The 27,943-nt window shown below is 56.3% G+C and overlaps 3 protein-coding genes across 4 annotated transcripts; 1 reads left to right on the top strand and 2 right to left on the bottom strand.

The window, feature by feature from the left end:
- The first annotated feature begins 2,583 nt into the window (after nt 1–2,583).
- On the top strand, nt 2,584–5,498 carry PLP2 (proteolipid protein 2). Of its 2 annotated transcripts, XM_032426539.1 has the most exons (5): nt 2,584–2,831; nt 3,930–4,082; nt 4,179–4,274; nt 4,816–4,906; nt 5,093–5,498. In XM_032426539.1, exons 1-5 carry the CDS (start codon nt 2,736–2,738, stop codon nt 5,113–5,115), a joined length of 459 nt encoding a protein of 152 aa, XP_032282430.1. In that variant the 5' UTR covers nt 2,584–2,735; the 3' UTR covers nt 5,116–5,498. The 2 variants fall into 2 exon arrangements, with proteins under 2 accessions (XP_032282430.1, XP_032282429.1); XM_032426538.1 differs by lacking the exon at nt 5,093–5,498 and having other exon boundaries at nt 2,617–2,831; nt 4,179–4,524; nt 4,816–4,902.
- A 63-nt stretch (nt 5,499–5,561) lies between these two features.
- Nucleotides 5,562–14,689, bottom strand: PRICKLE3 (prickle planar cell polarity protein 3). Its single transcript, XM_032426725.1, has 9 exons — nt 14,571–14,689; nt 13,293–13,378; nt 12,265–12,448; nt 10,190–10,303; nt 9,710–9,847; nt 8,303–8,506; nt 8,000–8,186; nt 6,896–7,195; nt 5,562–6,331 (listed from the first exon to the last, which is right to left on the bottom strand). The coding sequence occupies exons 1-9, from the start codon at nt 14,610–14,612 to the stop codon at nt 5,745–5,747; spliced, it is 1,842 nt and encodes a 613-aa protein (XP_032282616.1). The 5' UTR covers nt 14,613–14,689; the 3' UTR covers nt 5,562–5,744.
- A 1,504-nt stretch (nt 14,690–16,193) lies between these two features.
- SYP (synaptophysin) lies at nt 16,194–27,898 on the bottom strand. The gene is made up of 7 exons (XM_032426721.1): nt 27,797–27,898; nt 26,561–26,626; nt 25,263–25,387; nt 22,328–22,523; nt 21,390–21,581; nt 19,913–20,243; nt 16,194–17,732 (listed from the first exon to the last, which is right to left on the bottom strand). The coding sequence occupies exons 1-6, from the start codon at nt 27,830–27,832 to the stop codon at nt 19,917–19,919; spliced, it is 942 nt and encodes a 313-aa protein (XP_032282612.1). The 5' UTR covers nt 27,833–27,898; the 3' UTR covers nt 16,194–17,732; nt 19,913–19,916.
- Nucleotides 27,899–27,943: the final 45 nt, after the last annotated feature.

Genomic DNA, 27,943 nt, shown 5'->3' on the forward strand with positions numbered 1-27,943 from the left:
GCCAGAGTTTCCTCCATCCTGGGAGCAGAGCCCTAAAGGCAGGGCTTATATGGCCAGCGGGACTCCAACCGGGATAGCCCCGAAGCCAGCGCTGGCCCAGGCCAGAAATGTCCAGTCACCTCCGCTTGTCACCACAACCTGAATACTTGGCCCCCCCCCCCCACCCCCCCCCACCCCCCCTCCCAGTGAAGGAAGTTGTGGTCAGGCGGGAATGGGCAACTCCCACCGGAGAGGGGAGACAAATTAAAAGACCCAAGTGTGAATTTCCAGGCTGACGCTGGGAGGAGAGAGGGACCTCAAAGCCAGACTGGGAGCTGGGGTATAAAGAGGTGAAGAGGTGAATGCTTGAATGGTCATCACTGTGGACATGGGGAGTGCGCTGGGGCTTCCAGCTACCCTTGACTCAGAGCCTGGTGGAGGTGTGGCTCTAGGGAAGTAAGGCGCTCCAGTCCTATAAACACAGTCACACCCAGGAGACTAATAATAGTAACCCCAACCACCATTTACTTAGCCTTATTCCAGCTACTGGCTTTACTTGCAGTATCTATTTTCATCTACTTACACATCTGCTCAACAATCCTGACATGTCTATTTCACGGGGGGAGGGAAGTGAGGTCCAGACAGTATAAATGGCTCGAGGGGGGGGGGGGGTTGAAGCAAGATTTAATGAAGGCCGGATTCCCGAGCCGGTCCTTTTAATCTCACCTGCATTTGACAAGTAATAATTGAGCCCCAATTGTTTACCTTGCACTGTGATAGGCACTGGGGAGATGCTGGTGAAACAAAACATAAAAGATTTCTAACCTTGTGTAGACCTATGTTGGAAAAGAAAAGAAAAGGAAAGAAAAGAAAATAAATAAAAGGTAACTTCAGAGAGAGATCAGAGTTATAAAGATAGCAAAAGGAGGTTACGTTGGAGGAAGTAATGATGGTGGGCTGCTGGTTTCTTTGAAAACAACATTTGAGCTGGGACCTGAATGACCAGAAGCGGAATGTATGAAGAGCTTGGGGAAGGGCATTGACAGCCCTGAGAGCAGCAAGTGCAAAGGCCCCGAGGTGGAGCAGAGTTTGTTTTGTTCTAAAAACTCAGACATGTCCTCACAGAGTTGGAAAGCACAAGCTGGGAAAAGTGTGCTTCATTCCTTCCACCACCCAACCACTCTCAGCAACCTGGACTGATAGAAGGGTGCCCCTTTCCTTGGTTTTGAGGGGCCCCAGGTTGAGGGGGGTGGTGGTGCAGGCAGGCCCTTGGGTTTAACTGTGTTGGCCTTCCAGCCACAACTCTTCCCTCAAATGGGATGAGAGTAAAACCAACGTCCAGTCTGGAGAGTGTGATCCTCAGCATTATCTCCAGGGAGATCCTGATTCCTGTGACCAGGTGCCTGTCTCAGGTGCGGAAATCAAGGCTGAGTCAGGGGAAATTGTTCGCTTAGGATAACACACTTCAAATGTCATCAGCCTTGTCCCCCAGACCGGCACCCCAAGAGCCTACCTCTCATCTTGCCAAGCTTCCAGCAGTAAAAAAACCTGGGCTCCTTCCCATCTTCATTCATCTAGGGCGGTGCTGGTGGCCCCTTTCCTTAGAACCAGGAAACAGGCCCAGCGCTTGGGGCCAGGGCCTCCCTAGGATTGCAGAACAGAGAGTCAGCCCCTGGGTTGTGACACCGTTAATAATGTCTGTCCCCATTTACTGAGCAGCTTGATGCTCACCAAGCCCTATTCTCTCTTAGCCTGTGCGCTAGTGCAGTCTCATTTCGATCACTGCTAAGAGGTTTATTCTACCCACTATGATCCTTTATCCGAAATTTGAAGTCCACAAAGCTCTGGAAATAGATTTCCCACGTGTTGGGCACCATTTGGTTACAAAACCTAACATGACTTAATGAGGGACAATTTTCAGTTCTGGCTTATCCCACTTATTGTGAACGACTTCCACCCCTTTTCTTGAATAAATATTAAGGTGTTTATTTAAAAAAATTTTTTAAAGATTTTATTTATTTATTTGACAGAGAGAGACACAGCGAGAGAGGGAACACAAGCAGGGGGAGTGGGAGAGGGAGAAGCAGGCTTCCCGCTGAGCAGGGAGCCCGATGTGGGGCTCGATCCCAGGACCCTGGGATCACGACCTGAGCCGAAGGCAGACGCTCAACGACTGAGCCACCCAGGCGCCCCTATTTTTTAAAAATTTTTTTTAAAAACGGGGCTGCCTCAGACCTCGCTGAGAGTGTTAAGAAATACACAACTTTCTAAGATCCGAAATATTCAGAATTCTGGAAACATACCTGGGTTTAACCACGGCCTCAGCCATTTTTACAGCTAAGGAAACTGAGTCATGTGCTTGCCCCAAACCAGATCCCCGAGGTTCTGAATTGAGGCAGCACCGAAAGCATTCCTATTCCGAAAGCGCAAAAGACCTCTCCGTTACCGCACATGGTACCCCGAACTGCCAAGCCTCAAAGGCTGGCGCCCCCGGAGGTGGGGTGCCCTGGGGGCTACGCGCCCGGCGGGGAGTATCCTTGGCGGGCGGGGCAAAGGGGCTTCCGGGGCGGCAGCCACCTGGCCCGGCCCCCTCCGGCCCCGCCCGCTTCTGCTCCGCGAGGTGATTCACTCCCTCCTTCGCCCCGGGGGCCCCCTTCCCGGCCAGACGGCGGGCAAGACGGCAGGGTGTGCAGCGTCTCGGAATCCGCGAGCAAGCGAGTAGATACTCCGCGCCCCTAGGGACCCCGGCCCACCCCATGGCGGATTCCGAGCGCCTCTCGGCCCCCGGCTGCTGGGCCGCCTGCACCAGCTTTTCGCGCACCCGAAAGGGAATTCTCCTGTTTGCTGAGATTGTGAGCGTCCCGGGACAGGCGGGTGGGCAAAGGCAGGGTGGAGTGGCTGGACCACGCGGAGCCCAGAGGCCCCGGGTGAGGCAGGCGCGGGCCTGGAGGCGCTCCGCAGTGGGGCGCGGGTGGGTGGGTTAGTGGTGGAGGCCCGAAACCAGGGGCTCGGGGCGAGCCAGGGGGGTTTGGAGAAGGTGGTCAGGAGCCGCTTGAGCTACGGAGTGACGCGAGGGGCCCATAGCGCATATGGGGGGCCCTGTGGAGGGAGACTGCGTGGACACATCAGTGGGCTCCTTCGGAGGGATCCCAGGGGGCTAGGAGGCGGGGGGCCTCCCGTGGCAGGGAGTGGCGCGGCCTGGGCACAGGCGGGCGGGCTGGCTGCGCGCCCAGGGGCGGGGCCTACTGGGGTGGGGCCCTGAGCCCTGGTCCTACGGGGTTGGGCGGTCCGCCCTTTTACCAGTTCTTCCTCGCCCTTCTGTGGTGGGGCAGGAGGTCCCTAAGCTATTCGGGCCGCTCGGGGAGCCTGGGTTTCCCATCCCCCTGAAAGTGGGCGCCGCCTTTGATTCACTTGTAAAAGGGGTGCGACGCCTTTAACAGAGCCCTGCCCCTCCGGTGTCACTCTCACCGCTTCCCAAAGGGGTTGCCGAGGGAACCGCAGGTCCCGCCCCTGTCGAGGCCCTGAAGCTGGCCGCAGCAGTGCTCACCAAACACCTGGCGGCACCACTCCCTGCAGCCCGCCCCTATGCTGGAAGGGGAAAGGGGAGGGAAGCGGAGGCACCCAGCTCTACCCCTTACTAGGTGCCCCTGGACAAGTCACTTAACCTCTCTGTGCCTCACTTTTCTCATCTGTAAAATAAAGATACTAATAACAGTACCCAGCTCATTGGGTTGTCGTGATGATTAAGTAAATTAATACTTGTACAGCCCCTAGAACAGCTTTTGGGACACAATGAGCACACAGTAAACGTTTAGCTATTAGTATTTGTCATCTTTCCAGTACTGATAGGCATCATCGGAGTGTTTGAGACCTCCAATTTAAACCAATCCCCTCAGGCCTGGGAGCTGATTCCGGGGGGGGGGGGGCCCTTTCCCCTGTCCTCCTTCCAGATATTGTGCCTGGGGATTCTGATCTGCTTCAGTGCCTCCACACCAGGATACTCCTCCCTGTCGGTGGTCGAGATGATCCTTGCTGCTATCTTCTTTGTCATCTACATGTGCGACCTGCACACCAAGATACAGATCATCAACTGGCCTTGGAGTGTGAGAAAGGGGCGAGGCTAGGAAGGGGCCTGGGCAGTGGGGATGATCCTGGTAACTCTGGATGCTGACTTCCTCTGTTCTCCCCACGCCTCACAGGATTTCTTCCGAACCCTCATAGCGGCCATCCTCTACCTGATCACCTCCATTGTTGTCCTTGTTGAGGGAGGAAACCACTCCAAAATCATCGCAGGGGTAAAAGCCACAGAGGCAGCTCCAAGGCAAAGACAGAGGGGTTTGAGAATCCAGGGGCCAGTTCTGCCTCTGCTTTTGGCAGGAAAGTATGTGGCCCGTAGCAGGCCACGCTTGTCTTCAGAGCCTGCGGGAAAGTCTGGCCCAGGCTCTGGTTCTCCTCCCAAGATCATCATTTGCTGTAAAAGGCCGTGCCTTGTGCAACACAGGGACCTTTGTGGAAAGCACAAAGAGGCGGCCTCTTTGTCAACACGTGAGACTACCATCTGCTAGAACTTTGTCTCAAATGTACAGTGTGAATGGTGCCACTGACATGTGGGGCCACCATGTGGTTACCCTGTGTTGAGAGGTTCTAGGAGGAGGGAGGGTGGGGTCGATTCCAGTCTCCTGGCCTGTCCCTGGGGCTCTCTGGCTTCCTGATCTGGGTTTTTAGTCACCATCCCTGCATGGGGGCAGTCATTGGAGGTGGTAGATACAAGGAAACAAGAGGCTGAGTAGGCTGACCACGTAATCCAACCTCCCTCACTCCCACCCCCACCCTCAGGTACTGGGCCTACTTGCTACAAGCCTCTTTGGCTATGATGCCTACATCACCTTCCCCTTGAGGCAGCAAAGACATACAGCAGCCCCTACTGGTAAGTGTGTGTGTTGGGGGTGGGGGGGACTGTTGCTGAGGGTGCTGAGGAGAGTAGGAAAGGGGTCTCCCAAAGGCCCCCTTATTGGTACTGATGGCTTTAGTGCCAATAAGTACCATAAGCTTCAGTATTACTTGTCTGGAAATGGATCCTACCAATGCTTTCCTCTCTTTTCCTCACTTGCAGACCCTGCAGATGGCCCGGTGTAGGTGAACTCCCTTCATTTCTCTCCAAAGCCTGCAAATAACACTTCCTTCGGAATAACTCCTCCCTGCCCTTACAACACTCCCAGCCAACTCCCAGCCTCTTATTGAAGTACAAGTGCCTTTATTGGGAGAATCTGTCTTCCTACCTGCCAGTCCCTCCTGGGTGTGGCCATCTTTAATGGGTGTGCCTCTGTCCCCCTTCCTTCTGCAGTACCCAAAAGGAGACACCTGTTCTGCCCGGACTATGCACCCACTTAAGCCACAAAATGAGAGGAGGAGGGAACCTCAGATTTCAGATTCTAGGCCCCAGGTTGTGACCCACACCAAGTAAACTCCTCAGTGTGGGGGGTGGTTCTGTGGAGGGATAAATAAACAGATGGTTAGAACATATGATAATGAATAAATTAATCCTTTGGTCAAATGTGGATAAATCTCAAGCATCAGGAGGGGGAAAATTGGGGAGGGGGACGGCTGGAGCAAGGAGGTGAAGAAGCCAGGCCTGTTTTCTGACAAATATTAAATTACTTCATTAACACAAACGGATGAAGGAGGAAGGGGATTTATGACTTCGGTTGGGGGATGGGATCATCTACACTGACCGGAGAACGGAGCCCTCCAGGACTACACTGCCTTCAAGCCACAATGCAGTTCTTGTCTCTGGCCTGGCGGGGCATCCCTGGGCGTGAGCTCCTGGGGAGCTGTGGAGATGGGGATTTGGGGGTTCCCGCTGCATTGTCCTGAGCAGGCCCGGGCCTGCACAGATGTGGGGGCAGCGGGATGCGTTCCCCTAGGAAGAAGCCATCCTCCTCTGAGGACTCGGAACTGGGGCTAGAAGATGAGCTGGAGCAAGATCCTGAGTCCGAGCCCGATCCCAAGTCACACTGGCGGTGGCGATGTCTGCCCGAGTGGTGGCGGTGATGGTGGTGGTGGTGGCGGCGGTGGCGACGGGTGGGGGCCCTGGGTGGGGGACTGCGTGGCCTGCGACGCTGGGCTGGGGGTGCACTCAGGGTCCGCCGCGGGCCTCCGTCAGACACCAGAGGGTCACGGAAGCTGACGCGAGGGGTGCTCTGGCGACCAAAGGCACTATCTTCCGGGCTTGGGTCGGGCTGGCTGGGGAGTCCCGGGGGCGGCTCTGGGGGGCCGCGGAGCCCCAGCTCTGGCATGGAGTGGCGGTGGGGCGCCCCTCTCAGAAAGTGGGCGGGCTCCTCAGGGCCTGCAACTGGAAAGAGAGATGGAGCAACTCCCTGTTATCTGGCCCCCGAGCGGAGGCCCGTGGAAGGGCCTTCTCTCCACTTCCCCCCATCAGGACTGGGAAAGTGGGAGCAGCGGTCGGAGGGGGGCAGCGAGGTGGGGGGAGTTTGGGAAATGTGAGGGCTGGGGCAGGCTCTGGGTGGAGGGAATAGGAACGTGGCTTCTGATGGAAGGAGGGGGTGACATCGACTAAAGCCGACCAAGTTAGCCATAGAGTGGGAGCGGGGCCTGGGCGCGGAGGGTGGAAGGTCTGGGGTTTGGAGGAAAGGAGGAAGAACTTGGGTCAAGAAGGAACAAGCTGAGGCTAGGGGACGGGCCTTGTAACAGAGGGGGGCGGAGCCAGGGTTCACGAGGGGGTGTAGTGTGGGCTGGAGACTAGGCCTAGCACGGTTTGGGGGATGCAGCCGGGGCTGAGGTGGGGGCGGGGCCAGGGATGCCGCAGGTGAAGGGCCAGGGCGAGTCAAGGGGAGGGGCGGGGCTTGAGATGGGGCGGGGCTCCGAGAGGCTGGGCGTGGCTCGAGGGTTAGTTTACCAGGCTCCGGCTCCGTGCTGGTCCCTTTGGTGGCGGTCTCCGCCGCTTCCTCCGTGGCGGAGAAAGAGGCCGTGGATGCCGCGAGAGGTGCGGAGACCGTGCCGGCGCTCCAGCTCCGGCGGCCGGTCGCCGAAGCCGTGGGCTCAGACCCCAGGCTGCAGGCTCTCGAGCAGAAGATTAGGCCGCGGCGGGGCAGGAAGGGGCGGCCCAGCAGGGCTCGCCCGCAGCGACTACAGCAGAAGCAGCGGTCTGAGGCGTGCCAGTGCTGGCCCTCATAAGCCATCTGACCCTGGTCCAGGCCTGCGGGGACCGAAGAGAGGGGGGGAAACTGAGGCAGAGCCGGCAGGCATATCCCCTGCCCGTCCTGAATGGCGCCCTTCTTGGGAAGAGGCAGGGAATCTGAGGCAGGGTACCTCAAAACGCCCTCCCTCCCAACTCTCCAGAATGGGGCCCTTCTCTGGAGAAAGCAGGGAAACCGAGGTTTGGGCTTCACCCTAAGGTTCCTCATCCTTTCTCTCCTGGAAACCGGCTGATGTCTCCTCTTCTCCCTTTCTTTCTTTCCCAGGGTGCCCCCTCCCAGATTGGGGGTGGGCATTGGACTCTAAGATGTGGGTCAGGCTTAGACATTAAGAGGTGGCTTCAGGTGGATGGAGTGTAGAAGGTGGACGGAAGGAAAGGCCTGGGTGGGTGGGTGAGGGGCAGGGCTTAGAAGGTAGGGCGGGGCCTTGGTGGAAAAGGAGTGGGTCTTAGAGGGTAGGGTGCGCCTTAGGAGGTAGGACCTTACCTAGGCTGATGCAGGAGTCTATTTAGAGTCTGGGGGAGTTGGGCCTTGGCTGAAGGAGTAAGAGGGTAGCCCCAGGGGGCTGGGAATTAGAGGGAACCCTGGAAGTGGGCCTAGATACGCAGTGGTGCCTAGGTCGTGCAGGGGGTGGTTTAGAGAGTCCAGCATGATGGGGGATACTGGTGAGGGACTTGCGGAGAGGGGTGGAGGGCTATGCTGCCGGCGCCCGACTCCAAGTATGGACTATAACGGAGGATCCTGGTGCGGCGGCGCTCCGGCCCAGCCGTCCATCTGTCCTCCGGTCCAGTCGCCTGTTCACCCACCAATGTGCTCCCCACAGCCGTCACAGTACTCCGCGTGGCGGGCCTCGTAGCAGGCACAGCAGTGGGGGCGGCTCTGACGCATGACGTAGCGCTGCCCTCCCAGCGAGACTTCGCACTCGAAGCAGCAGAAGTGACCCATGTGCCAGTGCCGGCCCTCGGCCTCGGTGCACTCAGGGGAGAAGATGATCTGCAGGGGGGAGGAGGGGGGGACACACACGGGCCACTTCGGCCATCAGAAGGGCCTGCCCCTGGCCCTGCTCACCCTCCACTCCCACCCCGGGGAGGGGGCAGAGAGGCGCGAACCTCGTCGCAGGCTTGGCAGCGCGGGCGCAGGCGTTCGGCGTGGTGGCGGCCACAGTAGACTTTGCCAGCATGGTAGAAGTAGATGAGGTCCACCAGCAGCTCGCGGCACGTGGAGCACACGAAGCACTGCGGGTGCCAACAGGCACCCAGGCCTGCTCGGCTGGCGAATACGGCGATGTCCCCGCCTCCGATCTGCTTCCCGCACTGCCAAATGACAGAGAGACGCTGCCGCCGACATGGTCAGATGGACGGGGGTCAGCCAAGGCCTGTCGCACGTGGGCCTTCCCCTGGCTGACCTTTGTGACTGGCTCCACCTGTGGGGCAACTTTTAGGCGGGCCCTGCCTAAGCGGGAGGGTCCTCTAGAGGCCGACCAGACTCCTGGGGGTGGGAAACCACAGAGACAGGCCCTTCTAATCATGGGTGGCCTAAAAGGCAAGTCGTGTCCTCAGGGCACTGGGGAAATCAAAGAGACAGGCCAGGCCCAGTAGGGGAACCTTAGTGACAAACCTCACCTTAGACCCCAACAGTAGGATCTAGGGTTGGGCTCCACCTACCCGGAGGGGCCTTGAAGACAAATTCCACCCACCACTGGGCCCTACAGACAGGCCCTGCCACTGTGGGTCAGTTCTTTTTATTTTTTAAAGATTTTATTTATTTATTTTTAAATGATTATTTATTTATTTGACAGAGAGAGAGAGAGAGAGAGGGAGAACAAGCAGGCAGAGCGGCAGGCAGAGGGAGACAGAGAAGCAGGCCTCCCTGGGAGCAGGGAGCCCGACACGGGGCTCGATCCCAGGACCTTGGGATCATGACCTGAGCCGAAGGCAGGCGCTTAACCGACTGAGCCACCCAGGCGCCCCTTATTTATTTATTTGAGAGAGAGAGAATGAAAGAGAGATAGCACGAGAGGGGGGAGGGTCGGAGGGAGAAGCAGACTCGCCGCTGAGCAGGGAGCCTGATGCGGGACTCGATCCTGGGACTCCAGGATCATGACCCAAGCTGAAGGCAGTCACTTAACCAACAAAGCTACCCAGGCACCCCTGTGGGTCAGTTCTTAAGGACACGTCTCAACCACAAGAGGACCAGAGAGACAGCCCACGCCTCACATCCACTGTGAAGAGGGAACGAAGAGAAGGTCCACTAGGGCCTCCTTAGAGACCGACCACATTGGACGGTGAGCTCTGAGGAACAGGCCCTGTCCACCAGGGGGCCCTATAGACAGATCTTGCTGGCCAGGGAGGCCTTAAGGCGTGGTCCCTGCCTAACAGTGGGATGTAAGGAAACTGACCCCATCCACCAGAGGGGACACGAGAGACAGACCCCTAGGGCTTAAGTGGCAGGCCTCATCTTCCCAGGGCCTAGAGCAAAGGCACTGCTCTCACTCACCGGGGCACTCCCTGGCTCACCTCCTCACAGATGGCCCCAGTGATGGTCACAGGGAAGATGCGCACGGTGCCACGGCCCAGATTCTCCCGCTTCCGCTGCTGGCTGAAGGCTCTGAGCTCTTTCTTCTCCTCCTCTTCCAGTGCCGTGCAGTACTGTGCCTGGGGTAGGAGGGTCTTCCAGGCTCCTCCCGCCATGCCTGCCCCCTCCCCTTCCAGAATTCATCCACACTTAGAGAGTTTACTTCTAGGCCTTGGTATAAGGGGGTGCTTCCTGCCCGAAATTCCCACCCCTTACCTCCTCTCCCAGGGCTCAGGGCTCAGCTGTGGTTTGGCCGAGTAATGGCCCAACTGTCCCTGCCTGTCCACATCTTTCATGTCAGATCGGCTTCCCTTTCTTCCTCTGAACCTGTGCATTTCTTTCCAGCTGCCTAGCATTTGCCCCGGCTGTGCCCCCACCCCCCCAACTACCTGGCCTGCCATTCCTGTCTTCTCACTCCTCACCTCACTGTCGTGTGGGGGTAGCTGGTGCAGCAGCTGCTTGATCCTGTATTTTTCCCCAGGACTGTTGACGTAGGGAACCTTGTCCTCTGGGAGGCAGCTGAAAAACTGGTATACCTGGGAGGACGTGGGGGACCGGAGAGAACAATTGAGACTAGGGGTGAGTTGAGATGCAGTGGGATGGTGGGCCCCTACTTGTTGGACAATATTAAAGTCATCGTAAGGGACCATCTACTGACACTCTCCACCTCCCCTTCCTACAGGCTGGATCATTTCCATCACCTCCCAAACATGCCGTGAGTTCCTTCAGGCCTTGACCCCACGTTTCTCTCCAGCTGCTGTCCACCGTTCTTTCTTTTACAGCAGAGTTCCTCAACAGAGCTGTGGGCACTCGCCCCCTCCACTTCCTCTCCCATTGTCTCCAGATCTGACTGCAGTCAAGCTTCCCCACCGCCCCTTCCGTCCCTGCCCCTCCTCCAAAGCTGTTCCTGTCACGGTCATTGACGATGTCTGCACCTTTAAAATCATTTTTCAGGTCTCAGTCCTCATCAGCTGGACCCATCAGTAGCACTGGACACAGTCGATCACTCCCTTCTCCTGGAGACGCTTTGTTCCCTTGGCTTCCAGAACACTGTCCTCAGTTTCCTCCTACCTTATTGGCTGTTCCTTCTCTGTCTCCCTTTTGGGTCTTCTTCAACTAGCTGACCCCCAAATGCGGGAGGACCCTCAGGCTCATCCTTGGTTCTCTTGCCTCTCTCTACATTCACTCCCTTGGGAATCACATCCAACCTCATGGCTATAAATACCACTTTGTGGCTAATGCCTCACAAATCCATACCTCCAGCCCTGTGACACCTCCCTTGAGTGCCAGGCGGCATGGCCACTGCACTCAGATCTCTAACAGGCATCTCAGAACTCCAGATGGCCAAAACCAAACTTACGCTCTTACTCTTCAACTTGCTCCTGCCTTGGCCTGTCCGCTATCAGTTAATCCATCCCTCCCTGAGGTCATCTTTGACTCCTCTCTCTCACACAACCCACAAGCAAATCCTCTTAGCTCTGCTTTCAAAACATATCCGGAATCTGACCACCACTCACTACTTGTGCCACCATTGTCATCAGTCACTGGACCACTGCACTAGCCTCCCCCTCACAGTCCCCCTGCTTCCGCCCTTGCCCCTACAGCCTATTTTCCTCACAGCAGCCAGAGGGAGCCTGTTAAATCCTCAAACAAACCACATCCCTTCTCTGCTCACAACCCTTTTGTGGCTTCTCCTTCATTCAGAGTAGAGGTCAAAGTCTTCTCCATGCCCCCCTCCCTACCCCTGGCCTCACTTCCACCCCCTCTCCCAGTCACTCACTCTGCTCCAGCTGCACTGGTCTCACTGTTCCCCACATGGGCCAAGCACACTCCTGCCTCAGGGCCTTTGCATCGGCTATCCCTTTTGCCTGGATAGCTCTAACCATGGATATCTGCGTGGCACTTCTTTACCTCCTTCAGGAAACCCAAATGTCATTTTCACAGAGGCTGACCTGGGCACCCTATTTACAATTCTAACATTTCTCTTCCTCTACTCCTTCCCTGCTTTTTTTTTTTTTTTTAATTCCATAGCCCTTACACCATCTGACATATTTTTCCAGGTTTGTTTACTGGCTGGTGCTCATTCTAGGAATCTAACCTCCACGTGGGCAGATGTATTTTGTTTGTGTTTTGTCCACTGCTGTGGCCTCAGTGCCCAGAACAGGGTCTGACATGCAGCAGGTGCTCAATAATTATTTGTTGAGCGAATCAGTAAATGGGGATGTGGCGAATGAAGTGCTGGGATGAGACCTGAGTTAAGCGGTAGAATAGGAGTGGGGTGAATAGGCCCCGACCAGCCCACTCAGTGGTCATTCAGTATTCCCCAAGAACTGGGGAGGGGGGCTGACCACCATGAGATTGCAGAGGGGTCAGAAGGATGCACGCAGTCTAGTGTTGTCCCAGAAATAGGTTTCTACCTGAGTGTGTGTATGTGTGTGCCTGTGTGTGTGCGCGCGCATCTCCTGGAGAACAAGAGTGGGTGGCAGCCTCCGGTCACCTGCTCTGGCTTGAGACCAGGGGGCACCCAGGCATACTCCTCCGAGGCACAGCCTGAGTCATCATCGGAGATGGAGTGGCGCTGGAAGTCTGAGATTAGCCGACACATGATGCGCTCCAGGTCCACAGGCACCGTGTGCACAGCGTGCTCCTCCCTTGGGCATTTGCAGTGCTGACAGATCTTTCTGAGGGGGCCGGGATGGGGGTCAATGATTAAGGGGTAGCTCACTTGGAGTCCTGGGCAGCCCAAGGACGTCCAACTAAGGGGCAGGGACAGGCAGATTAGCACCACCCAAGGACTCCCGAGCCAGGACAAGGCTGTGGGCCCCGGGGGAGGGACTGCTGTGGGTAAGACAGGAGTGGAGGGCGAGGCTGTGAGCTGGGGGCGGGGCTGTGGGGTCTGCAGGCCATCCTCCGACTTTTATCTCTGGGACTCCAGACTTTCCTGGCAGTGGGCCTGAATAGGGGCGGGGCTCTGAGTCTGAGATTGGAGTTATAAATTTAGGGGTTTCTCCTCAGGACTGGCTTTGGAGGTTGTGGGGGAACTTTCCCTAGAGGCGGGCTCTAGCTTGTGCGGAGGCTGTGAACTTGTGGGCGGGTGGGGGCTCTGAGCCTGTGGGTAGGGCCTGAGTGTGCCGCCTGGTGGTATTTTATGAGATGTTTGGGGTACAGGGCTCCAGTGGGAGGATAGGACACTGGGTCCGGGAGAGGAGTTCTGAGCCTGAGAGGCGCTGGATGTCAGGGGACAATGCTCAGCGCCTGGGACTGAGGATTTCCCTAGGGATGGGACTCAGTGGCATGCGACAACACTTCTGGGGGCGGGGCTATGTGGCGGGTGGAGCTTTCCTGGGAACAGGACAATTGGGAACGAGTCAGGGGGCGGGGCCCTGAATCTGAGCGTGAGGCTCCTCCCCCAACTGAGCTGCTCCGGCGGACAGGGCTCAAGCCTAGGGGTGTGGCCGGAGCTTCTAGGGGTTTCCCCTGAGGGCGGGGCCCTGACAAAGGCGAGGCCCTGGGATGGTCACCTACCTCCATCCATGCAGTAGGAAGCCGGGGCACTGCTCCCTGCAGGAGTTGCAGGGCTGGCCGCGGTCTGGGTCCTCCGCCTCTGGAGGCTGAAGAGGGTGGGGGCGGACGCGGGACCAGGCGAGGCGCGGGGGCGGGGAGAGAGAAGTCAACGCCCACCTCTCCACTCCAAGGCCCGCGACCGCACGCTGGGGCCTGTCCCACCAGGGCAGCGCTGGGCAGGCTGGGACAGCGCCGGCAGCGCGGGGGAGGAGGACACAACTGAGGTAGAGGCGGGGCAGCTGAGGCCACCTCCCTATATACCCCCTTTTCAGGGAATTCCCTTCCCCCTCACCCAGCCTTGGATACCTCCCACCTGCCTCTGACTCCTTCAGGCCTCAAACACCTCCCCCAGAACTCAGAATACTCTCCCCACCGGAGCACAGAGTCCCTAATCTCGGTGTCTCCTCCCAGGCCTCATCTTGGCCCCTTCTCCACCCAGGAGGCCAGCAGCATCCAGTTCCACAGGGTAGGAGTCTGAGGCCCCGTCCTTACCTGGGATCCCCACATGAACCCTGCCCCTCTTTTCTGAATCTCAACAGCCCCTCCCCCAAACCCTGGCTTCCCCCTTTCATACCCAAGGAACTGGAGACCCTCCTTCAGGATCTCAGGAGGCCCCTGATCCATTCAATAACCCCCACCGCAAGAAGCCTTGGCCTTTACCCTTCATATCCTAGGGCTATTCACTCCTCTGGACCACCAAACCCAGACCCCACTTAAAGACCCCTTCCAGAGGTAGAGCAACCCTGCTATCTAGGAACTCAGAAAGCTCCTGGCTCAAGTAGAAGCCTGGAAGCCCTCTTCCCCCACATCCCAATCCCTGGACCCTTAATATTCAGGCACCCCAGGAGTGTGGGACCTCACCCCTAAGATCGCCTTCTGCCAAGGTACAGGGAAAGTCCCTTCCCCCTTCCCTCCGAAGCTCAGGATGTCCTCGCTCAGTCCAGGACCCCAGGATCCAGTCTTTTGGCCCTCAGAATCCCCTCCCAGAATTCACACGAGAGGGGAGACCACCAGGTCCCTGGTGTGCTGATAGAAGTGTGCAGAGAGGTGATTAGGGAGCAGGTGCCACCTTCCTCAATCCGCACGCTTCCAGCAGCCCCAGCCCCTCCGTTCTGGGAATCTGGGGATGGGGATTCCCAGACCCTCGGTGGAGCGCCTCCTCGTTATCCCAATCCCCTGCCCCCTCTCCTGGGCCTCAGTTTACCCCTGACTCCCACCGCTGCCCCGAGCCTCGCTCACCGCGCGCCCGGAGCGGCGCCTCCGGGACCCACGCGCGAACATGGCGCGCCCGGGCAGGGTCAAGCCGGGCAGGGTCAGGCCGATGGAATCCTCGCGGCCGTCAGGCCACCGCGCGTCCGGCCTGGGAGCTCTGTTCCGTAAATCTGACACCGGCGTGGGAGGAGCGCGCCCCGCACGGCCCGCCCCTGGCCCTGCACTCACTCCCGGGCCAAGGCGCCCCCTGCCTAGAGGTGAGGGGCAGGCAGCCCAGGAGCGCCACACGGGAGAGCTCCCCAGCCTTCCTGCCCTGGGCCGGAGCCAGGCCTCGGAAGCCTCGGCCGCCAGAGCCCCAGGGTAACACATGGCCTCTCACGGACTATTCCAGGGCTTGAGGGCTCTGTAGTGGAGGAGGGGGGACTTGGAAGTGGTGCGCTAGGGTATTTGTGTTGGCGTTTCGTGTCCGTTTCTCTTGGATGTTTATTTGGAGGAGGGGTTAAAGCCACCTCTTGCCCGCCCCCCGCCCCACTGGTGATGTTCCGAGGGTCTCTTTCCCCGGATGAATGCTGCAAGAATGATCTCCAAGCCCATCGCAGTCCCAGCTGGTGCTCCCTCGCCACCATCAGAGAGCTAGCTCTTAAACACCCCCACAGCCCCCACTCCCAAACCCTATCAGAGCCAGGACTATTTGAGACTTGTGGCGGGAAGAGGTTAAAGTCACTGGCCAGGTTCCGAGGCCCCACTCCCCGCTCCCTCCCTTTCCTTACAGGCCCAGCTGTCCTGTCCCCCTAAGTCCTGAGAAATAGATCTTAAAGCCTTCCTTTCCTGGCTGCTATTTTTCTCTCTCCAGTTAGATATGCCTTTCCCTGAGCTCAGTCCCATAGCTGGGAGTCTCTCCTTCGCATGTCAGGCTTCGCTGTGCCTCAGGGCTGGGAGGAGGGGTCCCCCGCCCGCCGTCAGAACTCGGGCGCCGGGCGGGGGTTTCTAATTAGGCTAGGTGGCGGCAGCAGCAACCGGCCTTTCGGCGTGGGCACAGTGTACCTCCTCCGTACCCAGTTCCATTACGCACGTCCCAGTCACTTCCCGCCCCTCCCTGCCCCAGGGAGGAGCCAGGGAGGGGTTAAAGGGAATGAATGAATGAGGTAACGAGTCATCCCCGTGCTCCGCCTCCTGGTCTTGCCGCCCAGCGGGTCTCCCAGTTCTCCAGTTGGGGCGCGGAAAGGAAATGGCGAGAAAGCTGGGTCTGAAGAATACGAGGCGGGTAGGTAGGGGGAGGGCTCCCTGTGAAGTATAGGGGTCCTAGTCGGGCCCCTTGGGGTTTGAGGACAGGGCTCCACAAGAGCCTGGGAAGGGGAGTGGCTAGTGGACCAGAATTAGAACCGAACCCTAGAAAGACCGGGCCTTCGCCAGCCAGTAGTGGGGCAGTGGGCAGGGCTACTCGGAGCGGAACTTAGAATGATCGACAGGGGAGGCTGCACGGAGGCTGCAGCTTGGCATAATCCGGCTGGAGGGACCTAAAGTGATGGGGTGACTTGAACGGCAGGTCCATCCAGCAGGTCAGGGGCGGAGCTTCCTCTCGCCGCCTCTCCCCCACCTCTCCTTCTTCCTCCCCCGTCCAAAGAAAAAAGACACACTGAGAAATCAGAGCCGGGTGGACTAGGTGGTTGAGGAGTTTATTTAGGGGAGGAGAATTAATCCTATTTGTTCTTCCTCGGGGAGGTCTTCAAACAATACCGAAGGGCTAGGAAAAGGGGGGGGGGCGTCTGGAGGAGAGGGGGAGGGACCACAGCCAGACAAAATGGCATACACAATCACAGGCACTACCGACGTCACAGACACAGCGGAGGGTGCAGGAGAGGGACTCCAGACCGGGCCTCCGGCCACCCTGGGGCGGGCGCGGGCGTGGACGGAGGGAGGAGGCAAGGAAAGGGGGGGGGGGGGGGGGCCGGCCCCACAGACCCGTTGGCTCTGTCCTCTGACTACCTAGCTGTCCCATCACGCGGGGGTGGGCAAGGGTGTGGGGGGTGCTTCTCTCTGGATCCCACCCCTCACCCTCCAAGCCTTACCTCTCAGCTCCTCCCAGGCCACCTCAGCCCTCAGCTTTGACTAGGGATATTCCCCCCTCCACTGCCAAACCCGCCCACTTTAAAACACTTTTTTCACTGCTCCATTGGGGTGAGCTGCCCCTTCTGAAACCACCATGAACACCCGCTCTATGCCCCGCCCTGTCTAGAACCCAGACCACGACCTCATGTCAAACTTGGCCCATTCCTGAATCCCACTTCTTGCCTTGCACAAGATCTGCCCCCCCCTTAGAATCAAACTCAGTCTCCTGAATATTCCTAGCTACACCCCTTCCGTGCACTCTGGTCCCAATCCAAAACCCGCCCACTCTGGAGCCTCACCCCCTGCCTGGTTCAGGCCCCACCCCTCTAGAACCCAGTCCCCAGGTCCCAGGTCACACCCCTTCCATAAAACCCTGTCCTATTCCAAACCCTGCCCACTTTTGGGCCCCGACCCCTGCCTCACTCAAAGCTCCACCCATTCTAGAACCACGCCCTCAGCCTCCTTCCAAGCCCTGCTCCAGAATGCTCTAGGGCACCCCTCTTCCTTAGACTCTAGTTCCAGTATGTCTGGAACCCAAACCCCTTGCTTACTAGTCCTCTCCACCCCAGAGCTCCTCTACAAGTCCACCTTGGGTCAAGTCCCCCAGTTTGCCTTTCTCCCCTCTCAGGGTTGAATTTCCCCTAATGGCCCCTGTTCAGGCATTGCTGGAGGAGTCAAGGCCAGTTGGGAGAAGGGAAGGGAGAGAGGGGAGAGAGTCTGAAGTCACACCGACCCTCCCCACACAGCTGAGACCTGTCTTTTCCCTGTCCCCCTTTCAGAGTGCCCCAACCTCAGGGCACAGGGCCAGGGAACAGAGAGGGGCCAAGGGATGCAAGGGAAGGGGTGGGGTTAGGAGAGGGGCCCACTCAAGGTCAGGCCCCTAATGCATGAGGGGTGTGGAGTGGGGGCAGGGCTCAGACAGATAAATAGATATTTATATATAATATATATATATATAAACAGCAAAGAGAGTTAGAGTCTCCTGGCTTGAGGGGCGGAGACCTGGGGTATAGGGGTGGAAAGGGGGGCAGGGCTTCCGAGCTCTTGCCCACCCATGGGGTCCTCCCGGGCCGCACTGACCTGTGGAGACAAAAGACACAGAAAGGAGAGGGGGTCCAGACATAGGTTGCGCCCTTAGGGAGGGGGGCTGGGCTGCTACGCTTCCACCTTGGCTTTACCCCCTGCCTGCCATGCCTTTTCTTCCTTCCTTCTTCATTCATAGTCCTCGGGTCAGCTCCATCCCAGCTGCCCCTACCGCGAAGACAGACCTTTCGCCCACTAGATTAAGTACGAAAGACATTATGGTCCCCCCTCCCCCAACCCAAAAATGTCCATTAACATGTACTGTTCTAGCCTTTGGTGATACACTGTATTGGGCAAAACAAAGCTCCTTATCTTTGTGGTGCTTGCCTTGTGACAGAGAAGACAGACTTCAAACAATAACAAAAATATGTAAGTGAGTTATCTATCCTCACAATAGCCTTACAAGGTCGGACATCAGGTGATAGTAAGTGCAATGTAAAAACAAAAGGTAGACCAGGGTGAGGGGGATTAGGAGTGCCAGTAGAGGAAGAAATGTAGCTGTGGTAAGTAGGGTTGTCAGAGAAGACCTCATTTAAGAAGCGATATTGGAATAGAGTTAAGGAGGTGAGGGAATGAGACATGCAGATAACTGGGATGAAGAACATTCCAGGCAGGGGAACAGCCAGTGCAAAGGCCCTGGGGTAGAGCCATGTCTAGTGTGTTTGAGGAACAGCAAGAAGGTCAGTGGGGCTCCAGTGGAGTGAGCAAGGGACAGTGGTAGGAGGTGATGTCAGAGAGGTCGGTAATGGGGTCATAAAGGGCCGTGTGGACTAGGTTGTGAGGACATCAGCTTGGACTCTGGATGAGGTGTAAGTCACGGGAAGATTTTGAGCAGAGAAACATAAAATGAGAGTAAAGTGTCTCATGTCATTTCTATTATTTCCTCAATAAATGTTTCTTAACATTAGTAGGGCTCTAAGTGATGTGTGTACAGCATAAGTAAGTCATGGTCACGTCCTGTGGTTTAGTGGAAGAGACAGTCAATAAACATATAAACTAATAATTACAGACTGTGGTAAGAAAAACACGGGGTACTATAAGAGAGATAAGAAAGGGGACTTTAAGAAGCTGGCCAGGTAAGGTTATCGGTGTGTGTGGGTGGAAAACTCCAGGGGGAAAGCAAGTACCAAGGCCCTGAATTTGGCTTGTGCCTGGAATGCAGTTGCGGGTGGGGAGTGGGAGGAGGTGGGAGGTCAGAGAAGGGACAGGTGACGCTTGGCGTCATGCCTGGTGAGGGCTTTGGCTTTTAAGGTGAGTGAGATGGGTGCCCAGGCAAGGCTGTGAGCACAGGAGGGCCGTGTCCAGATTTAGGATTTAACAGGATCCTTCCCAATGCTGTGAGTAGAACAGAATGGGGATGCGGGTAGAAAGCTGTGAAGATGTCCAGCGGAGAGGACAGTGAGACGTGGAAGATTATGGATATATTTTGAAGGTAAGAGTCAACAGGAGTTTTTGAGTAATTAGACGTGAGATACCTAATAAACTCCTCCCTGCCCTTTCCACCCTGGCCAAGTGCCAGAAGCTACCTCCACCCACGTGTTGCCATCCCCCTGCCTCTTCCCATTTCCCTCCCTCATAGGTGAGGAAATCACACTTCTCTTTTGAGGCCCAGCAAGAAGGCCTGCAAGGCTTTCCATTGCTTCCGCCCGCCCCCTTCCTTCCGTGAAATTCCACACCACCTCTCTCACCACACGGGTTGGGGAGAGATGGCAGATCGATCACCTCCTCCGGGATTGGTGAGCTTGTCTGACCTTCATGACCCAAGCCCCTTTACCCTCACCATCTATTGGCCTTATTGGAACATACTGGCTTACCAATCACTTCTAAGGCCCACCTCCTCTTCCCCTCGTGGATTCCTGCACTACGCAAGTCCCCCTGCCATTCCCTTCTTTCATTGGTTGCTCTGCCCGCTTTTCTCTCCCCTCCCTTCCCTCAGGGAGGCGCTACAACTTCTCTCCCATTGGCTTTTCATTCTGCCCATCTTCAAGCACCACTCTCTTGCTCTCCATTTGTTGGCTAGTTTTTCGTCCTTCGCATGTAGCTCCGCCTCTCTATTGGCGCCTTCAAACCTCCACCCCGTGCCCACGTACCATTTACTCTTGACTCTTATTGGCTCACTGACCCGCCCGTCTCCCTTCCTGTACCCTCCTTGGCCGCGCCGCCCGCCCGTCACTCACCAGACTACATCTGATTGGAGAAGGAGGTGGGCGCACCCTGAGGGCCATAGCCTTGCTGCCCGTAGTCTCCCTGAGGCCCGTAGCCGCCGCCGCCGCCGCCGGCGGGCTGCCCGTAGTCGGGCTGGTAGCCGCCCTGGGGCCCGTAGGAGTCCTGGGGCCCGTACCCGCCGGGGCCCTGCCCGTAGCCCGCCTCGCCATAGGCGTCCCCGGGCGCTGGTTGCTTCTCGGGGGCGCCGGGGGGTGCGCGCATGAATGGGGCAGCCCAGCCTGTCTCCTTGAACACGAACCACAGGTTGCCGACCCAGAGCACCAGGTTCAGGAAACCGAACACCTGCGGGGAGACAAAGCCTGGCTGTCGTCCTGCGCCCATTGAGTTGGCCCCGGGGGACGTCGAGGCCGCCTGCGTCGAGCATAGATCCGTGGCCTCCCGAAGGGTGGTGGTAATAAAACCCGGACCCTCTAGAGTCCTGGCGCATGAACGCAAATGTGCAGAAAATTCACCTGGGGTAGGGGGCATGGGCCCTGTTAGAATTCAGACTCTCGAGGATGTTGACATCTATCACTATGACATACACACATTTATACATGTATAAAATATAATATAAATTTGTAATAGAGTAAAATGTTAAGCATAAATTTTCATTATGTATGTAGATATACCACTAACAGATGCACATATACACATGTATATACGCATATACAAAGTATATAAATATATGCTTTTATATTGAAACAAATATATGGAGCTTAAATATATACAATATAATTCAATTTTGGGACAGGAAGTAATATCTCCTCTTTACAGTTGAGGAAACTGAGGCCCAGAGAGGCTAATGTGCTCAATGTCTCACACCCAGCAAGTGACAGAAAAAAAGTTGGTATCTTAGTATCTGTAACACTTGTATACAACTTACCACATGCCAGGCCCTTTTCTAAGCACTTTGTATGTTACTAGTTCACTGAATACTCAACTTTGGAGCAGGACCTCTTAGCAGTTTTCAATTTACATGCTCAGACTGAGGTGGAGAGGTTGAGTAACTAGTTTGAGGTCCCAGAGTTGCAGGTGGCCGAGCTGGGATTGAAGCTCAGACAGTCTGACTCTGGCCAGTAGGGGGAGTCCAAGTGGGAAACATTTCAAGTTATTCTTCATTTTGCATACTGTATAAGGACACTGAGGTCCCAAGACGGTACTGAGTTGCCAGAGGTTCTCCACGACTAGGCTGGGCCTGGGATCCAGATCTCCCAAACCTAATCGGACAGACAGTCTCATATTCCCCTCCCGGGGACTATTTGTTTTAATTGCTATCTTATCCTTCAAGGCCCTGTTGTTGGCATGCCTCCTCCAGGGAGCCCTCTTGGATCTCCTTTGAATTCTCCCCTCATTCTATTCTCTCCATCAATCCCCAGGCCAGACTGTGAGTTTCCCAGCCTCCCTCCCCAGCTGGCCCAGCGGCCCAGCCACCTTCCCAGGGCTTACCACTGAAGTGTTGAGGCCAGAGGTCACAGGGTCCCTCAGCTCCTTGCATGTATTCCCCGCCTGGTGGCAGACAGACATCCCTTTGATAATGTTCTCTGGGTCAGTGGCCATCTTCACGTCTGACAGCCCCTTGGCCCACGCTGATGAGCTAACCAGCCACATGAAGGCGAACACTGCCGTGGCCAGGAAGTCCTAGGACAGGCAGGGGAGAGGCAGATGGCACTGTGAGTGGGCTGCTTCATGTCATGCTGCAGGGCCTCCTCAGATCACAGGCTTTCTTGGGAGAGGGAGGCCCTGCAGAAAAGCCCTGTCTCTCCCCTGCCTTTTCAGCTCTGAAGCCCCCAATACTCACTTGAAGGTGAGCATTCCTAGCTTGGGCGTGTGTGTGTGTGTGTGTGTGAGTGTGTGAATGTGTGCGCGCACGTGTGTGTCTGTGACACAGAGGATGTGGGAGTGTAATTGTGTGTGGGGGGGGGATTTTGTGGGATGGTTTCCGAATCTGTGAAAATAGCGTCTTTCTACTTTCATCTGAATGTAGGAATTTATGTCATTTTGTATCTGGGATGAGGGTGTATGAGTACAGCTGTGTAGGAATCAATGTGTCTGGGTGGGCATGATGACAAGCGTGACTGTCACGGTGAACCTCTGTGCACCTTCCTCTGATCTAGACTGTGTGGTGGTGTGCGAGGTGGCAGGTTTCCAGAGGTAGGCCTGTCTGGGATTCTGTGTGGGCTCTGAGTGTGTCCCTGTCATTCTATGGTTCGGTTTCTTTGATGCTCACAGCAGCGACAGCAGTAACATCTGTGGCTCTTATGCTGACTGCCGGCATGTGGGGCTGTCTAGGGTTTGGGAGTGGCCTATGAACATGGCCGTGTCCCTGAGGCTCCATGTCCCCCCCCCCCCCGGGCCCTGCACTTGAGTGGCTGTGGGGGGCTCACCATCATGGGTCCTTTGTTGTTCTCTCGGTACTTATTCTGCAGGAAGATGTAGGTGGCCAGAGCCCCCATGGAGTACAGAAAGGCAAACACAGCTATGGTGACAAAGAATTCGGCCGATGAGGAGTAGTCCCCCACCAGGAAGATTTTCTCAGTGTCCCCTCGGCAGGTGGGTGCATCAAAGTACACTTGGTGCAGCCTGTGGAGAGACATGGCAGGTGTGGGCCAGACCCTGAGAACACCCACCATCCCCCCTGCCCAGTCATGGGTTCCCCAGATGCTGACAAGGTCCCAGGAAGAAAGAGGAGCAAATAACCATTCACAGAGCACCTGCTGTATACCAGCCACATTTTACTGATTGTTCACAGCATCCTGGTGAAATAGGTCTCATTCAACCCTTACTCCAACCCAGGCACTTTGACCTCTTGGTTATTTGTAGAATGTACCAGGCACCCTCCCACCCCAGGATCTTTGCACTGGGATGCCCTTCTCCTAGACATTACTCCCTTCATGTCCTTCAAGTTTTGCTCAACTGTCACCTCAGTGAGGCCTTTCCTGATCTCAGTATTAAAATCAAATGGAACCATTCCCTCCCAGTGCTCCTTAGCCCCCTTCCTAGCTCTGTTTTTCTCTGTAGCAGCGATACCCCATGCCTCTGACATATCGTGTGTTTTACTTTTTTCCTGGATTTTTCCTGTAATTAAAAGAGGGCTGGGCTTTTTCATTTGTTGCGTTCACTGCTGTATCCCTAGGACCTGGAACAGTGCTGCCACATAGTAGGTGCTCAATAGATGTTCATCAAATGAAATGTACAGAGGCTCAGAGAAGTGCATTAACTTGCCTAAAGTCACACAGCTGGGGAGAGAATGGCACAGTTGGGCTCTGAACACTGCGTCTTCCCCTACATCGTGTTGACTCTTCTCCCTACCCCACTTCAGGTCCCCAAGAAAAAAGAAACGTATGCATAGCAGAGGAGAGCACAGAGACTACAGAACAGAAGACAGACAGACAGACAGGAGGGTAGGAGGGATCCTGGAGCACACAGAATGGATGTACGTATGTGAGGTGGGGAGGTGCAGGTTGGGAAGGTGTCCTAGGACTAAGGCCTTTCCTGCGGTGTAATGGAGGTCATAGGGAGAAAATGCGTGTAGGGAGAAGGTCTGGGGTGGGGTCCCTAGACCTCTGGCCTCAGACTGGGGGGCAGGATCCTGAGACTGAGCAAATGGCGCTAGTCCCCTTGTGTGGCAAAGGTCCTGAGGGAAGGGGCTTACACTTACTGATCACCTACAAGGCACTTTAGCTAATTGCCTCGTTTAATGACCCTCCCCCCCCACTTCTCTAAAGCAGGCATTAGTATATCCATTTTACAGATGAGCAGAGGCTCAGCAGGGTTGTGTTAAATTGCCCAAGGTTGTACAGCTGCTAAATGACAGAGTGAAGAGTTTAATCTGGGTAAGTTTCTGGGTTCCTAGTAGGTTGGGTTGGGAGAGGGGGTGTCTGATGGGAAATGGGGGGCCCTTGGGGGTTATCAGGGCAGTGGGGGGTCGGTCAGGGGGACCAGGGCAAAGACTTTTTCCCCCAGGAGACTTGTGGGTAAAAGGCAGATCTTCACGACTGGAGGTCCTAGGTATGGGAGCTCCTGAGGAGTCCACAGGTTTTTGTGGCCTTCTGGATTCCCAAAGGACTCCCAGCAGTATCCCATGCTGCCAGCTCCCCTCCTCCCCGAAACTCTGTTCCCTGGCTTCTGTGAACCAGTGGATCCCTGCTCCCCACTGCCCCTCACGCCACACCTCCCTGGTGCCGCTTTTTCTTTCAACCATTGCTCAGGGTCTGTCCTGGATTTTCCTCTCTCCACTCTTCCCTCTCCCCCCGGGTGATCCCCTGAGCCTACATTTATCCTTAGTGCTCGGAAGTGCCCAAATTCCAACTCAATCCCTGACCTCTTTCCTGAGTCCCTTAAACTTGTTTATTTTCTTTATTGTGACAAGCCCTCGTGGAGCGCTTACCGTGTGCCCTGCACTGTGCTAAGCACTTTACAAGTATTAACTCAGTTGCTATGCTTCATAACCTTGTAAGGGGTATAATTATCCCCTTTTACCGACGAGGAAATTGAGACCTGGAGCAGTTACGTGATTTGTCCTAGGAGTGGAGGAACCTCAGAAGCCTCTACTGAAATTGTGTCTGTGGGTCTCTGTCTCCCCACTCCCCAGGAGGGAAGCATCATTGCGAGGGCAGTGACCTTGCCTGTTTGTGCTCGTCCTCATGTTCCTAGCACCTGGCACACAGTATGAGCCCAGTAAATATCAGAATTGCTTAGCTGGGTTTAATCATTCCCTATAGCTAATCAGACCCCTTCGTTATTCTCTGGGATAAAACCCTGCACGAGGACCCCCTCTTTGAATTTCTCCCAGTATGCAATCATCCTTTTTATTAATTTATTTGTTAAAATGTTGGCTCCATGATGCTAGGGAGCTTGGTCTGTTGTTTTTTTTTTTTTCCCCTGTTACGTCCCCAGCACTTTGAGCAGAAACTGGCACAGAGTAGGTTCTCCAAAAAAATGTATACGGAATGAATGAATGGGAATTGAATAATATTGGCCGACATAATTGAGCAAGTAGTGCTCTAAGGCTATTTATCCGTATATACTTCTACTTTTGAATCTTGTTTATTGCTGGTCTCCTGCCCCTCCCCATTCACTAGAACACAGCCAGAGGGCAACAGCCTATGCCTGTCTTGCTCACCAGATGTCCTAGATGTCCAGAGCAGTGCCAGGCACAAGGTAGGTGCTCAGTGCATGCGCAGTGACCTGAGCCAGTGTGGTCTCCTGAGGTGGGGGCTGAACAGGAGCCACCAGGGAGGCAGTGTTGGCCAGTCTTACCCCACCCCTACCCTCTCTCTGGGGATCCCCCCCCGGGTGGGCTGGGGTGGGGGGGCGCACCTGAAGGGGTACTCGAATTCAACCTCGATGCTGAGGTCGCTCTCGGACTTGTTGGCACACTCCACACTCAGCCGGAGCTCCCCGGAGTAGCTGCCGCACGTGGCAAAGGCGAAGATTGCAAAGACCTTGGGCAGCGGGGACGGGGGCGGTCACGGTGAGCCTGTGCACATGTGGGCTGGGCTGCCCTCCCCTGGACAGACCGGGGCCCAGCACAAGCAGCAGCAGATGGACCAGCCCCCACCCCCACCCCCTAATCAGGGCTCCTCGGCTCCAAGGACAAGCTGATTACAGGGGTGTGGCTGTCTCTTCCAGTCTTTCTCTCAATGTCTCTCTCAGTCTCTACCTCTCAGTGCTCTGACCCCCCTCCTTCTCTCTTCTATCTCAGTCTCTTTATTTCTCTGTCTCTCTGTGTATTTCTGCCTGTCTTCTGTTGTTCTCTGTGTCTCTATTTCTCTTGGTATTTGTTTCTCTGTCTTTCTCAGATGTCTCTTTGTCTCTGTATCTCTGTTTCGCTCTCCGCCTCTGACTCTCTAGTATAGATATAGGTCTCTGTCTGTCTCTTTTTTCTCTGGCTCCATCTGTGTAAATGTATGTCTCTCCCTCTGTGTGTTTCCGTCCTTGGTCTGTTTGTATCTATCTCCCTGCTCTGTCTCTGACTTGGTCTCTGTATCATGCTCTCTCTGTCTCCCTTGTGCATCTCTTTTTCTCTGTGTATCAGTTTCTCCTTTCCTCTCTCCTCTGAGTATCTCTCTTTCTCTGTTTCTGTCTCTCCCCCATCCCATTTTTTTTTCCTGCCACTCTTCCTGTGTCTATTTCTCTTCGCATCTCTGTTCTCTGTGCATCTCTGTCTCCCTTTTTCTTTGTCTCTTTCTGCTTGTCTCCACTCTCTTTCATCTCTCTGTCTTTTCTTCTCGGTATTTCCATCTCTGTCTCCATCATTCCCTGTCTCTCATTCTCTCAGTCTCTTTCACTGTTTCTGGATTTCTCTGGCTTTGCATCTTTTCCGCAGCAACCAGCTTCAGGCTCCACCTCCCCTGCCCCTCTCTCACCTCAAGGGAGGAGATAGGACGTCACATTCTTCCACCTCACAACGGGGGTACCCTTGGTCTTACATGACGTCACATCACAGCCCCTCTATTCTCTGGCCCCGGCCCCTTGGGACCTCACCTTGGAGCCCAATTCTTCCATCCCCTTCCACCCCCACCCACCCACCCATCCTTCCATTCCTTGCTCCCCACCCCTACTCTTCCAGACCCCACCACCTCCTTCTCTTTCCCCATGGCCCAGACCACACTCACCCATTGTAGCACCTTCACGAAGCCAAGGGGCTCCTTGACCACCCGGAACTGACCCCCGGCCACCAGCTGAGGAGAGAAACGGTGGGGAGGGGGTGGGATTGTTGGGGATGGAAAGGGAGGTGAGGGACAAGGCCACCAGGTGATGTCCCCTGGGACTAGGGCATGTGACCTCCGGGAGTGAGTGATGTTGGGAGAGAAGGGGTGGGAAGGAGAAAGTGACACTTCAGGGAAGGTGTGAGCACAGAGTCTCTGAGAGAAGACCCTCAGGGTTCAGGACTGAAGGGGAGGTCTGGGGAGATGGTGAGGTTGATGGCAGAGGGTTGTTGGGGTGAGGAAGATGGGGATGGGGTTCGGACTAATTAGGGAAGGGGAGAAGGTCTGAAACAGTAAAGGTGAGTCAGATGGCGAAGGGGATCAGGTGGAGAGAGTGAGGAAGGAGTCGGGGTTCATCAGGGTGGGGGAGGGGTCTTGGGTGGTGAAGGTGAGTCATAACAGGAGGGTCAGTTTGGCTAGGGTGGGGGAGGGGTCTGCAGCGGTAAAGGTGAGTCGGATGGTGGTGGTGGGGGGTCTGAAGTGATGAGGATGGGGAGGGGTTTGTACTGGTTAGAGAGAGGGTGAGGTTCTGAGGTGGTGAAGAAGAGTGAGATGGCAGAGAGGGTATGGGCTGATTAAGGTGGAGGAGGGCTGGGACATGGCTTCACTGGATATGCATTGGGGGAGGGGAGACTAGGGGTTTTGGAGAGGCAAAGTCGGATCGTCTCCCTTGGTCTGCTCTGGGGGAAGGGGTGGTCATCTACTGGGGTACCTTTCCTGGGAGGGGCAGGTGCCAGCCCTCCCCCTCCCCCTCCCCCACGCCTTCTGTCGCGCTATTTCCTAGCTCATCTACCAGCAACCCCCATCTTCCTTCCACTCTTCCTCCTCTCCCCCTCCCCGTTGCCCCTACTCTAGCCCCAAGACCCCTCTTCCTCTCCTCATGATCGCCGGTAAGGAACCGGGCTTCTGGCGGACCCCGCTGCGGCAGTGAGGACGGCCCTCGCTGCGGCAAAGGGCGCGCTTCTTCTTTGCTCCACCTCCCCCTTCCTCCCTCGCCTGCCGCAGACCCCAGCCCCAGTGCCGGGGACCGAGTGTCCGCTGCCAGGACCCTGGCCACCACCTCTCAGAGTCGCCTGATCCGCGGCGATCCGGGCGGGGAGGCCGGGCAGCGGCGGGCTCTGTCCTCGGTGCTGGAACGCGTACCTGATTCACCACGTCCATGTCTGCCAGCAGCTGCATCAGCAATGCGGGGGGCGGGAGGCGCCTGCTAACAAGGGCGGGCGCGGGGCGCGGCGGGGGCGGCGCGCGATCGTCGGAACAGCCCAGGCGGCCGCGGCTCCGCCCCTCGCG

Source organism: Phoca vitulina, unplaced genomic scaffold, assembly GCF_004348235.1.
Source record: "Phoca vitulina isolate PV1807 unplaced genomic scaffold, GSC_HSeal_1.0 scaffold35, whole genome shotgun sequence".
Classification (NCBI taxonomy): Eukaryota; Metazoa; Chordata; class Mammalia; order Carnivora; family Phocidae; genus Phoca; species Phoca vitulina.

Excerpts from the sequence above, each read along its gene's own strand:
- PRICKLE3 (XM_032426725.1), bottom strand. The coding sequence starts at position 14,612 with ATGTTCGCGCGTGGGTCCCGGAGGCGCCGCTCCGGGCGCGCG. Across the intron at positions 8,507-9,709 it reads CTGGGGCCATCTGTGAGGAG|TGCGGGAAGCAGATCGGAGG; the intron begins GTGAGCCAGGGA and ends GTCATTTGGCAG. Across the intron at positions 6,332-6,895 it reads CAGCACGGAGCCGGAGCCTG|TTGCAGGCCCTGAGGAGCCC; the intron begins GTAAACTAACCC and ends CTCTCTTTCCAG.
- PLP2 (XM_032426538.1), top strand. The coding sequence starts at position 2,736 with ATGGCGGATTCCGAGCGCCTCTCGGCCCCCGGCTGCTGGGCCGCCTGC. Across the intron at positions 4,083-4,178 it reads TCATCAACTGGCCTTGGAGT|GATTTCTTCCGAACCCTCAT; the intron begins GTGAGAAAGGGG and ends CACGCCTCACAG. Across the intron at positions 4,525-4,815 it reads GGCGGCCTCTTTGTCAACAC|GTACTGGGCCTACTTGCTAC; the intron begins GTGAGACTACCA and ends CCCCACCCTCAG.
- SYP (XM_032426721.1), bottom strand. The coding sequence starts at position 27,832 with ATGCAGCTGCTGGCAGACATGGACGTGGTGAATCAG. Across the intron at positions 26,627-27,796 it reads ACATGGACGTGGTGAATCAG|CTGGTGGCCGGGGGTCAGTT; the intron begins GTACGCGTTCCA and ends TTCTCTCCTCAG. Across the intron at positions 25,388-26,560 it reads TCGTGAAGGTGCTACAATGG|GTCTTTGCAATCTTCGCCTT; the intron begins GTGAGTGTGGTC and ends CCGCTGCCCAAG.